We start from the raw sequence: 13,240 nt of genomic DNA, 5'->3' as shown, positions 1-13,240 counted from the left end.
GGACTGACCCTTGGGGAACACCGACTGGCTGCGGGGTAGTAGGAGAGGAGGAGCTCGGAGTGGAGACGGAGAAGGAGCGATCGGAGAGGTATGAGGTGAACCAGGAGAAGACCGTGCCAGTGATGCCAAAGGAGCGGAGGGTGTTGAGCAGGAGAGGGTGGTCAACAGTGTCAAAGGCTGCCGACAGATCAAGCTGGATGAGGATAGAGAAGAGGCCTTTGGATTTAGCCGATAGTAAATCATCTTTATTGACAGGACCATATTGTCACATTGTTTTTAAACATTGAATTTTTCCTCTCAATTAGTAATTTTATTGTTACTCTATTAATAGTATTTATATATACATTAAATATGTTTTAAACACTCTATTGGGTGCAATCATTAAAACGAGCGCTGCAATACCGTCTTTGTTTTTGTGAAATAAATAAAACAATAAATAAATAAATAGGGGAAGTGGGTGAATGGGGACTTAGTGGGGTGACAGGAAGATGTACCGGGTGACAGTAAAAGGACAGAGGGTTATAGAGAAAGGCAGACGGAGCCCGAGCCCGTAGCATGGGTGAGTGCAGCGAGCCCCGCAAGGGGACACAGAAAGTACACAAGTACCCAAGCTCCATACAGTTAGGGATATGGGAAGTGAACCCATGAACTCAGTGCTGTGAGGTAGAAATTGTCACCAATACACCATATGTGTTGCTCACAGAGAGTGATAAAGTAGAAAGATGTAAAGTACTATCTAATCAGCTACTAATTGCCACGTTACAGACTGTGTTTGAAAAATGACAAATAAGTGCTGTTTGGTTAACTAATCTTTCTCTACTGTATCACTCTCCAAGGCTTACTACATCTGCCCCTAAGTCTGCTCTACAACCCCAGAAAATAATACTTACTGACTTAAATGATAGCATCAGGTCATACTAAGATATGTGTTTGTATGTGTGTATATATATATATATATATATATATATATATATATATATATATATATATAGAGAGAGAGAGAGAGAGAGAGAGAGAGAGAGAGAGAGAGAGAGAGAGAGAGAGAGAGAGAGAGAGATCAAGAGAGAGAGAAAGTGAGAGAGAGAGAGAGAGAGAGAGAGAGAGAGAGAGAGAGAGACAGGCAGACAAACAGACAGGCAGCAGACAGATATACAGTATACACATATAAACATACTGGGATAAATTTACTAAGATAGAAGTTTGATTTCAGATGGGATGTTGCGATGGGCAACCAATCAGACACTATCTATTATCTTCTAGAAGGTGCCAAATAAATAACAAGTAGATTCTGATTGGTTTCCCATAGCAACATCTCATGTGAAACAGAACTCCCATCTTAGTAAATGTCCCCCACTAAATCTATCACTCCACCTCTATCTCTATGGCCAAGAGTTCCAAAGCAGCCAGCTGACCCTACTGTACATATGATGTCGTGTATAGCAACACTGCACAATATCACATACATGATTATAATAATCAGCAAACTATACTCTCATCACATCCTGAAGAAAGACAAAAGTGTCAAACTAGATAGTCGTTTACTCACACTGCATTCACGTGTAGCACCATATTTGTTACTGGCTCTTATAACAATTAGAAGACGAAAAAAACCTATGGATTTTGGCAAATCATCCTCTGGTTGCTTGATGGAGCCTCCAGTAAATTCATTTTACCATCCACACATACCACAACTGCGCTTCCATTCCATCACTCAGAACCAGCACTTGTTGCTTTGCAAACCCTTCTCTGATCGTACTGCCAGTGCGCTGCTGTAGCTACAGTTACTGCACTGTACTGTGATAGGCAATCTGCACAATACCCCGCAATCTTCAGTTTGCATTGCACAGTGTGAACGCTCTATCTAAATCAGGAGCAAGTCTCTGAATAAGACATAAACCAGCCATAGCCCCAACAGCTTATCACAGTAACCCTGGTACTAGTAATGAGCTGCTTGGGTGCAGTCAAGTGTTTTATGTAAAAATGAGTTAAAGATGATTTAGAAACCACGTAGGTCTCGCAGATCTGGAACCACTACTCTCAGCATGCCCTATCAACATCTGGTACACTGGAACCTATAGATCCACTGCAGCAGAAGAGCAATTGGTTGTTTAGAATGATACGATAATTGTCATGACTTATTGTGATGTAAGTGACAAAGTGCAGCCACCTGTGCGCAGACCCAACTCTGTATACAACACAAACACACAGTATCATCATCCTTGTGCTGCCACAGGCAGACCACGTACAGTACTGTATACATGTTGGGGGGATGCAGCTTCCATTGAGTGTACATCAGGAGTAAATGGCTTCTGACCACTAATGTATAGTCACAAGTCATTGTACTGTCTATATACCCAAAGCTGAGTATACTGACAAGTCATTGTACTGTCTATATACCCAAAGCTGTGTATACTGACAAGTCATTGTACTGTCTATATACCCAAAGCTGTTTTCTCTTCAATGAAGAGTTTGTCATAATGGAAACTTTCTAAAGTTCTCTATGCTTAGACTCCAAGATGTCGAACTCCCTAGTCTACTTTCTTTATGGCATATTGCTTATGACAAACACAAATGTAACCTTACCTGCAAGCTTGTATAGAATCCCCAGTCTCAGTTCAGCTTGCAAACCCCACAGAAGTTTATTTAGATAAGCATCCTGGGTGAGTGGTAACTTCTGATGAAGCAGTTCTATATTACTAGGCTGCAGTCTGGAGAAGAAGTTTTGCTCTGTTGTATAGTTATTTAGCAGTCCCTGATAACCTCCCTTATTGACTGGGATCACCTGGGATCTAAGGGATAAACGTGTCTGTCTGACAGAGCATTGCATAAAGCTATAGGTTCAGAAACATCGTTGCCAGTTGCCTCCTGTCTTCTAGTCACCAAGGTGGTTGAGAGTTTAAGCTTGCGGATATTACATTCATAAGTCACACCAAGTGGTGGGCGATCCACTGAGCAAAGCAATAGTCCTCACATGATGACTTCAAACAAGAGACATTACCTTCCAGCATCTGTTGGAGAGACTGGATTTTAAGACACTTGTATCTCCAGGACAGCAACATATAACAATGGTAAGTAGCAATACTAATCTTTTTCATCTTAAAAATGATTCATGTGCTGCTTTCAAGGAGATTTGTAATTCATGGGGCATTTTTTAATGTCTTACATCTTATAGATATGTATGCATTTATAGTAATCACCCAGGCCACCAGACTCGGGCTTCCAAAGAACTTTAATTGAAATGCTATGATTTAAGTGTGTGATTACAGGCTGCGTATTGCAAACTTGGACGTTGGAGGCTGCATTTTACTAGGTGCACTCTGCTAGGTACCTGTAATATCCTAGCAGCTCTCCTGATAACCATCAGTTGGGAGCAGGGGATTTTCTGCATGCGACCAAGAGAGATAATTGCAGCTCCCTATCTTTACAGCAATGTGTTAGGATTTTCTAGCCAAAGGGAGAGAGTTGGCTGTTTCGTCTTCTGCAAGAGGTGCCTAAAGTCTACCGGTGACTATGGATGGAAAAAAAAAAAAGGGTATTTCCTTTGTCAAGCATAGGGGTCCACATAACATGTGATCACCCATTTGGCAAGGTAATATTCACGTGATATAGCGTGGGTATGCAGCAGTGTGGAGCATTATCAAGTGTGGTTTTAATAAGGCAAAAATAACGATAGCCCTTTAAACAGCTGGTTGCGTTTCAGCACCTTGGACAGTGGCTGTAACTGGGAAGTGCTGAATCGGAAAGAAGCATCCAATTCATGTCTCTGCCTGTCTCCTCTCTTGATGCTCTCACACATGGCATCTCCTTTTTGTTTCACCCCAACTGTTTGAGGAGGCTATTCCACTAAGAGATGCACCTAAGTTTTGTCGAACTTGGACATCTCCCAGAGGATAGAGCACAGAGCTTACCATCTATAGTGTTAAGTTTAGGAAAAGCTATTATTTGGCTCTCGGGACCTATTGTAACGAATGATTCTTATGCTAGCTTTCAATAAGGTAAGCAGGGGGTTAGATTGTGTCTTAGATATGTCTCGTTTGGTTGCATCTCTGGAAACATCCATTGACAGATACTGTATCGTAATGTGTCGATTAGCATCCATTAATGCCCCTTTCATTTTGCATGGTCCATGCATTCTGTAGTGATATGAGCACATTAAATTATCTATACCATTCATTCATTCATCGCTTGCCTGGAGTGATCTGTATATAAGAATCATGTAATGCCAGACCTTGGAAACCAATTATTTTAATTATTTGCTAATGTAGCCACAGGAAGAAAAAAAAATGGAAATGTGAGTTTTGCTTTAAATCTATGTACGTAAACGATGTAGCTAATAATACAATATAGCCGTGATGCTAAAAATAAGATTTGGAACTCAGCAGTTTTTTCTTAAAAAAATCACAAGGGTCCCAAGATACTAAAAGAGCGTGTTCTACTGTGTGCCCTCCTCCTTGTATGTAACAGCCTGGAAGTCACCGAGAACCACATTGATCAGCGGTGGAAGGGTTACCATTTAAAAGGGAGAGGATATACCTTAACCCTATATATCCCTGCCAAGCAACCATTCGCAGACTAGAGCAGTCAAGCAGGGGTTAATGCAGCCCGGGATTCATATCCCAGTCTTTCTGAGTCACAATGGTACGTGGTACGTAATTTAGAAGAGAAAACAGGGGGGCACAGGGTGGGTGGGGAGAGACCTGCTGTATGTAACAAAAAAAAAAAAAACTCTTAATGTTTCTATATGGGGAATCTCCAGTGCCTGACAGCGAAATTAACATGTTCTAAATGACGTAGGCGCACCATATGTGTATAACCCAAAATATTCTGCATGGGTGAATGCTATGGAGACGGTGCTCCAGCACAGATATAGGGAGCAGTGTGTGTAGATGGGATTACAGATATGCTGCATCAGATAACACACACACACACACACACTGCTCGCAGGCAAGGCTGTATAACACAGAGTCCAGGTCAGATTTATTATTTTATTGTAAGGCAGGAGACACAATGAAAGCACCAACTCTATGCATTCTACAACTCCGAACCCTTAAAGTGTTCTGGGCTGTATTATGTTAATCCATTGACTGTCTGCCAGGCTCCTGTGTTTGCATACACATTGCATAATGTAATACAAAAACCCTTCGCATTGTCTCCCACTATGTCCTGTCATCTACCAATTAGCCCCCTATTTCCAACCCATCATCTATCATATTTAAATGACAATGGGGGGATAACCCTAAAGATGGAAATAGACATTTATAACGACAATATATGAAGTTCTATAACACCTTATATAACCCAACCTAGATGACAAGGCAGATGAGGATGTGAGTGTGGCACAGTAATGACAGGGTGGTGGGTGGGTGGGTGTTATCTCTTAGTATCAACCTGGTTTAACTGGAGACTGGATGGAGCACAAAGTGTTCTGAAATCGACCTGTTTTCTCCCAGATCCTGGAGGGGGGATTTCTGATCAATCTGATGAAATTTCCAAGCGTGCAGCGAAGGAACTCCAGCCCAGCCACCCACCTTCACAGATGGTGCTTCTTTAAATACGATTCTGCAGGGCTGAACGTTACAACTGGAGGCTGATTAATCCACAGCAATTAAAGGCACACCGCTTTCTCTTCTCCCCTTACCCTCCTGCACTACACCTCTTTCACTGGCACATGCTGGAGGGGGGACAACACTACTTCTTTTATTTATTTTCCATCTTTATTTGGTTATTTTATTTATTTATTTGCTAGCAGGAACATAATATTAACAGCTCAACTGTGATTGCAGTAGGTCTCACCCTCCCCTTTTGTTCTAGATTCTTATTACAGTTGCTAAGGGTTCCCAATAATAAAGGGAGATTTAACTCCTGGCTGGCTGGCTGGCTGGCTGGCTGGCAGCCGGCGATGAACTGCATTGCGTTACAGATCCCAGTCCGGCAGGCTAAATAGAATTATCACCAAGCTGCCAATTTGTCTGACGGCTGAGCAGAGGAAATGACACACAACACTTACAGTGGATAGCCATTTGCAGCAGAGGGGGGTGATTGTGCTGCTTGAAACGTGTAATTTACTACAGCACAGAGGTGTAATTTCCCATTCTGTTTAACTGCTCTCAATCACACCCTATGAAAAGGGTATCGTTACTGTTCATTAACCCGATTCAGCCCATTACTCTTGTATTGCCAGGGTTATTGCTATCCAGCATGTAAATTGCTCTAGATCCACATCCCATTCAATAGCCGTCTATCTGTACAGATCTAGATTATTAATTGTATAATATATATATATATATATATATATATATATATATATATATATATATTATTATTATTATTATTATTATTATTATTATTATTATTATTAGATAGATATATATATAGACATGCAATGACAGATCAAACGTTACATGCTGAGAATAGTCTGACTGCATCTATTTTTACCCCTTACCGTCTGCACTGTACCCATAATTAAAGCACACTAATATTGGATGCTTGCCCTTGATTACAGATTTTCTTTGCACGTCATAAAGAGTCAGTGGAATGTTTCCAAGTCATTTCAACTAATCAATTTCTAGTGTCACTGAAGCAAATTAAATATGTGCAAGTGTTTAAATAAACGTATAAATAGTTGCCCATATAAATATTTCAACATTATTTTTGTGCAAAACAAAGGTCAACAACTGTTTTACCCAGAAGAGCTTGCAATCTGCCCAACTGCCTGAGCCCATCTTCCCTTCTGATTCATGGGAGACTGGGATTGCTAGAGGATTAGTGACGCCAGCAGCAGCATCCAATGCCTTACAGGGAGTGTTAGGTGTTGCTAGAACTCTGCGCCCGCCCACTCCGGAATTCCATGAATGATGCACTATAGACTCTGCAGTCAATTGTTACTACAGAGAACGATTTGGATTGGTTTAAAGTTGTGGGCACTGTGAGCGTGTGTACAGACTACTACATAATGGTTCTAGCCTTATGCTATTACAGTCTACTGCATACAGAGGTACATAGAGAGTGTATGTAGATAGATAGATAGATAGATAGATAGATAGATAGATAGATAGATAGATAGATAGATAGATTGTAGATATTTAGCAGAGATGCATTACAAAATAGAAAAAATACATTTCAATATAGTTTCAAAGTGATTTAAAGCTTATACATAGAGACAAAAAAAAACAAGGTTAAACGTGACTAAAATATTATTGGATTACTGTCCTTTTAGAAAGCAGGACTGTAATGCCCTATACTGTACTGCACTTTGCAAATTTGAGTTGTGCCACTATTTCATCATCTCCTACCAAGACCAGGTATAGGCATTATGAATGAAGAGTACATATGTGTGCCAGAATAACAGAACACCAGTAAAAAGTATTTCATGTACTACCCTGTAAAACCCCATGGGATGTCTTGTTTGTCCATAATGATATATATTCAATTATTAAAGGTGCTGAAGATTGTTATTGTTCTATAAATGCATGTGTTGCGGTTACATTGTTTTGATGTTTGTTTTTCTCAGATGGGATATGCAAAAATGTTGGCAAATTGCCAGTAAAAAACATGACTCCCTCTGGAATAGGCCTTAACTGGAATGTCACAATGGGCCTTGTAACCTCACATAACCAGCTTGTTTTGACAGTGGAATTGGTTTTGCAGAAGTTGACATTAAAAGAAAATGTCATGTCTTTCCTGACTGGTGAACTTAAACATGCTCGCCCATACATAAATAAGCAATACAGCACAAACTAGTAAACATATTTCATTTTCCTTTATGACAGATTTTGGACTGTATATAAAATGTTGCATCACATACTGTCAATTCTAAATATACTTGAGGACAAGAAAAAGCTCTGTGCCCATATAAAGACTCAATCAAGGATGACTTTATTTGTTGTAATGCATTATATTTAATTTGGAACAAAATGTTATTTGTTGGAAGTGATCATTGCTGGATTGCCACCACTCGTTCCTGTTTGGCACGCCAAATTTGCACCCACGACGTGGAATCGTTACGCTGCAACATTGCCACTTAATGGTTTTGAATTAGCTGTGGGAGTGCATTAGATGCATGCACATGCCGGTGGGATCATGCTGCCCATTGCCGCATATGTCGCACCTGGTGATTGGCACAGCAACGATGAGCGTAGCTACATCTGTATTAAATTGTTTGAAATTACTCATACATTTTTCTGTATACGAATGGAACACTCACTATGAGTCATGTAACACAGTCGATAATGCAAGCCTCTAGAATACGTAGGCTCACAAAAACAAAACCTTTTATTACACATTATATATTCATTCAATTGTGTATATATCGTCTATTGTCTGCAGTGCTACCAATAAGATTGTTAATAACACACAAAAGAAAACTGGCTGTAGAAATCACATTTGTAAATTAATCTTGATTATCATCCCGAAGGATACCAACAGTTGTATCTTCGGTTTGTCATATATTTTTTTCGAATCTGCAATAAATTTTTTGTTATTTCTTATAGAATATTGATGTAATTTAAGGACAGTTTCCCCACCCTTTCCACTTCCTTACATTTTATAGATTTTTTTTTTCTAAGTGTAATGATGCTTCTAGTTTTCTAAAGTGTACAATAAATCACTTATTACACAATATTTATATAACCGCCATGCAATAAAAACAATTAGTTTGTAAATAATCATATTTCATTTTAAATATAGTACATGTTCATTATGAGAATATATAACATTTTCAGAAAAATATAAGGGAATAAGTACTTAAGTAATGAAATGTTTATCACACGTCTATTAATATTTACATGAACACATTTATATGGAACGTTGAAATATACATACATACATAGACTCCAGAAAAATAGCATACCCCCATGGTCTTGTTACCATGGATCCGGAAGTGGAACCAGTTTTTGGTATTTCCTTGAGACTGCTCATTTATTCTTGAAGAACTCTTCACCCCATTTATATATATATATATACAGTATTATGTAGATTTAAAAGAAAGGTCATTTATAGTGTATTGTTCAACTTACTTAGCAATGTATTTTTCTTTTTCACAGAGAGCTCTTCGGAAAACTTAAAGCGTTTCTCAGAGCAAATTATATATATATATATATATATATATATATATATATATATATATATATATATATATATATCTGCGTGTGTATGCTTATTTATAGTAAGCTTGATAAACTCTAGTCCAGATGAACTCTGCTTCTTTAACCGAAGCTGAATATTGCACAGTATGTGTCCTCTTCCAAGCTACATCTATTTTTCTAATATTGTGGCATAACATGCGTCATAAAAGTGCTGTAAACATCTGTTGTGGCATCTGTTGTATCATGCAATAGAAAATCAGTAAAATAAATAAAAATCAAGAAAAAAAAGTAAACATAGCCACATATAATATTCATAATTTACGTATTTAATAAGGAAAATATTCTATTTCCCAGTGGGATATTTTTATAAAGTTTTTTTTTTAATCTGTTTTTTTTTTTTAAAAATGGTCATTAAAACAAACACTTCATTTTGACCATAGAATAATCTATACATATTAATTTATAGAACTAACAAATTCAAATTATCCATTGGCTCCAACAAAACAGTGATCTCCCAACTTGCTACATGAATAGTAGGAAAATATTTGGCAAACAATTACTTTTTACAGTGAGTTTTTGGATTGACTTATTGTTTGCCCCATATAAATAACCATGCATATTCCTCTTCATCATTACCATCATCATCATCATCAATCATCATCATCATTAATATCATTATTGCCCTTACCTTCTATTCTGTTGTTGGTGTTTTTTATAATAATAATAATAATAATAATAATAATAATAATAATAATAATAATAATATTAAAACATTGTCATTGTGTTAATGCAAAACACTGAATAAATTGAAATAAAAAATTATATTCTTTATATTTACATTTATGCACATTGCTCAGTGGTAGTTTGTATTATTTTTACACAATTTATTAGCAATTGACAGAGATTTAAAGAAAATATATATAACAGAACGCCATTTATAAAACATATTAAACTTCCATGGTGTCAGAAGTCATTGTGATTCATTTTTATAAGCCCGATACATGTTCAGTATTTGTTGTGTGAAGAAAAACACTCTACAATAATTGTGTTCTAATTTACAAATATAGGATATATTAATTACTTTTTATGCAATATAAAAGAAATAATAAAATATTCCACGTGGGTGTGTACATAGTAACGGAGATAACAGAACGCAACGTAAGGCAAAGTAAGGGCAACGTGTACAATAAATCGGTGTTTATCACCCTCAAAGTTAATATGAAATGAGTGCCACCATCTGCTGTATTTTGTAAAGACAATTATATAGTAGTGTACTGATTCCGTGAATTATAAATAAATTGTATTTGTCTCTTTTTTTTTAAAGGCATGGATAACTCATTTGGGGGGAAAAATGCCAGATGACATAGGTGTCCTCATGTTCTATTTCCTAAATATTACAGGGGTTCATAAACTATTTAAAAGAAAAAATATTTAGAAATGGTATAAAAATGACATGATTAATTAAACAGGACTTATTATTCCAGATAGTAATTGTGTGTGTCCAGAAATGACTTATTATTTTACGGAAGACGATCGAACATGATCCGAACCGATACGGTGTAATGAAATAAAGGCATAGGCTGTCCTAGTGAACTATTTCCTTTGATATCTGAAGTGTTAAGAATCACGATATATAGAAAAGCTAATAGTATACAGCACTATAGTTGGAATATCTGAGGCACAGTATTAATGCCCATGTTGACATACAATCAAATGTATGGGGATTAACACTGAATGATAAAACTGAATTGCTTATAGGCACAAAGAACCTCTAAGGAACCCTAAAGGACAACTGTAGGTTAAGTTTTTGTTTTGTCTTTCTCTGGGCCCAATGTGGCCTGTTCTATCAACTTTCATCAACAGCCTGCCTGAAGCCCCACATGCAGTAGATTGAAAACTTTGCAGGACATCATGATTTGTCATACAAAAGGAAATCTAAAAATTGGTTTCACACAAATTGGATAGTCACGTAGAACGGACAGTTTTAGTAGTTGGATTAAAGCTATTTTCAAAGATTTCCCTTAGCCACACACTTTGTGCTCTACATTAACTGTCCTTTCAAAACCCAAATCACCACAAATCTGATTCACTTACAGTATTACCAAATACTGAATAAATAGTTACCGACACAAGGCAAGTGGTTCAATATACTGCTTGCCTTAGCTACAACAGATGCTACATTGAATGTATTCAATTGTTCAAATAGTTTGATTGCTCTGGGTCCTGGAATTGTATTAGTTTCAAATCATAGTTCATTTAACAAGAACTAACATTCATTCTAAAATTTAAAAAAAATTCCAAGTTTTTACCGGATATTTTTTTTTTTTCAAATAATTATAATTAAAAAAAAAAAAGAATTGTCATTGAAAAGTATATTTTAAAAAACTACTGCAATTTAATTGTTGGCTGTTATTTAAGGACAAAGGGTAGCGGGGACCATTTATAGAGCAGGAAATATCCTCAAAGTACATTTCAGAAAAACATAATTACCAATGAAAATGGAATACAAAATGTCCAGCATAAAATATTACATAAAAAACATACAGATCGAGTCTCCCATTGCCAGAAATTTGATATCGAAAATATTCCAAAAACCAAAACATTTGGGAGCTTGACTGAAATAGTGCCACCCTGCTTTGTGATGATTCAAAGTCCAGAAAACTTTGTTTCATGAAAATTTATCAGTTTCAAGATGGCACTCATTAGTCAGATCAAATTGGCGTGGTGCAAGGTCCAGACAGGAATAGTATAAAGACTTTATCTCCCAGCATGAGGGAAATTACAAAACCAGCACACACAGGATAAGGTGAAAGCAAAAAAAGTTGTATTGGTGGAATTACAGCATAGTTACCACATCAGAGGTACAGTGGCTCGACCGAACAGCCATTTCAACCGGCAAAGGTCCATTTTTCATGTAAAATTACATTTGAATATCTGCAAATTTGAAGACATTGGATTGATAGTCACTTTTATTAAAAAATATATATCTGAATATATTGCACTTACATCAAATCTATTGTTGCTTTCTGTAATTGTAATCTTCTGTAAATATGAAAATAAATGTGTAAAATATAGATTCAGAGGCATGCAAATGGTTTACATGTCCCACAAAGTGAATTAATTTAATTTGTAAGGCAAATTTTATGCTTTCTGTAGGCATATCATCCATGCAGATCAGTGGAAAGCTATCCGCCTCTTCACACGTTCCTACTCAAGTCTTCCGAGTATTTAAATGATAGTGAATACAAGTTAGTATACAGTATATGATCACAATTTCAAAAATAGGTTAAACAATACATTTCATAAAAGGTAGATACGTATATTAAGAAATCAATTGTATCGTTATTAAAATATAGTATATATATATAAGTTTACTGTTTTGTCTGTGCATAGTACATCATATAAATTAGGCTTAAATGTGCAAAACAAATGCACTATGTTCACCATTTCCAGTGAAGTACATTAAAACAAATTGCTAAAACAAACTAATACTGCACATTTTGCCAAGACAGTCCTTATTCGTGGACCCCAAAAGTTACGTGGTGAAACTTGTTTAGGTAGATCATGATGTGGTTTCAGTAGTTTTTAAAGTGGATTAGGAGAGGGTATTTTTTTGTCTCAGTTGTTCTTTTTGATATGTTGGGTGGTATGCATCAGCACACCAGTTAATAAAAATCAGGCTCATTATCACAGACTACCATATATACTCGAGTATAAGCCTACCTTTTCAGAAAATGGTATGTCTCTACGCAACAATGCTGTTGCTAAGTCACTTGCCATTGACTGTATTATCTGTTAAACCCTAGTATGTATAAATAGAAGTAACTTAACACAATAAAAAAAAACAAAAGCCTTCAATAAGTTTTTGTGAATATATATATATATATACTGTAACCAATTACAGCACGTATGGAATATGAAATAAAAACATTTAAACAATATATACAGGATTACACTAATGGTGATTATTTTATGCAGACATAACCAAATGAAAGAGCAATCACATGCTTGTTTGATTCATATAGGGGTGTGTGGATCCTGCTTCAAATTAAATTACATATTGACATGTAGGATTCGTGTGCGCTTAAACACTCTGTGCCACTGTTGATATTCTAACGGTGGGCTAAAGGTTGTTCTATTTACACCAACCTCATCTA

General features: G+C 36.6%; 1 protein-coding gene and 1 long non-coding RNA gene across 2 annotated transcripts in view; one reads left to right on the top strand and one right to left on the bottom strand.

The window, feature by feature from the left end:
• Window positions 1–2,821: 2,821 nt before the first annotated feature.
• BDNF (brain derived neurotrophic factor) overlaps window positions 2,822–13,240 on the top strand; it is a 71,096-nt gene continuing 60,677 nt past the window's right edge. Inside the window, exon 1 of the mRNA XM_083164217.1 lies at window positions 2,822–3,068. Within this exon, the coding sequence (XP_083020343.1) occupies window positions 3,066–3,068 (3 nt within the window). The 5' untranslated portion in view covers window positions 2,822–3,065. The remainder of the gene's footprint in view (window positions 3,069–13,240) is intronic.
• LOC146045424 (uncharacterized) overlaps window positions 9,810–13,240 on the bottom strand; it is a 52,247-nt gene continuing 48,816 nt past the window's right edge. Inside the window, exon 4 of the long non-coding RNA XR_014465434.1 lies at window positions 9,810–12,017. This is a non-coding gene — a long non-coding RNA (uncharacterized LOC146045424). The remainder of the gene's footprint in view (window positions 12,018–13,240) is intronic.

The sequence above is a fragment of the Crinia signifera genome, chromosome 11, assembly GCF_055691185.1.
Source record: "Crinia signifera chromosome 11, ASM5569118v1, whole genome shotgun sequence".
NCBI lineage: Eukaryota > Metazoa > Chordata > Amphibia > Anura > Myobatrachidae > Crinia > Crinia signifera.
The sequence above is the reverse complement of the archived record's forward strand: the minus strand, read 5'-3'. Positions and strand labels throughout refer to the sequence as shown.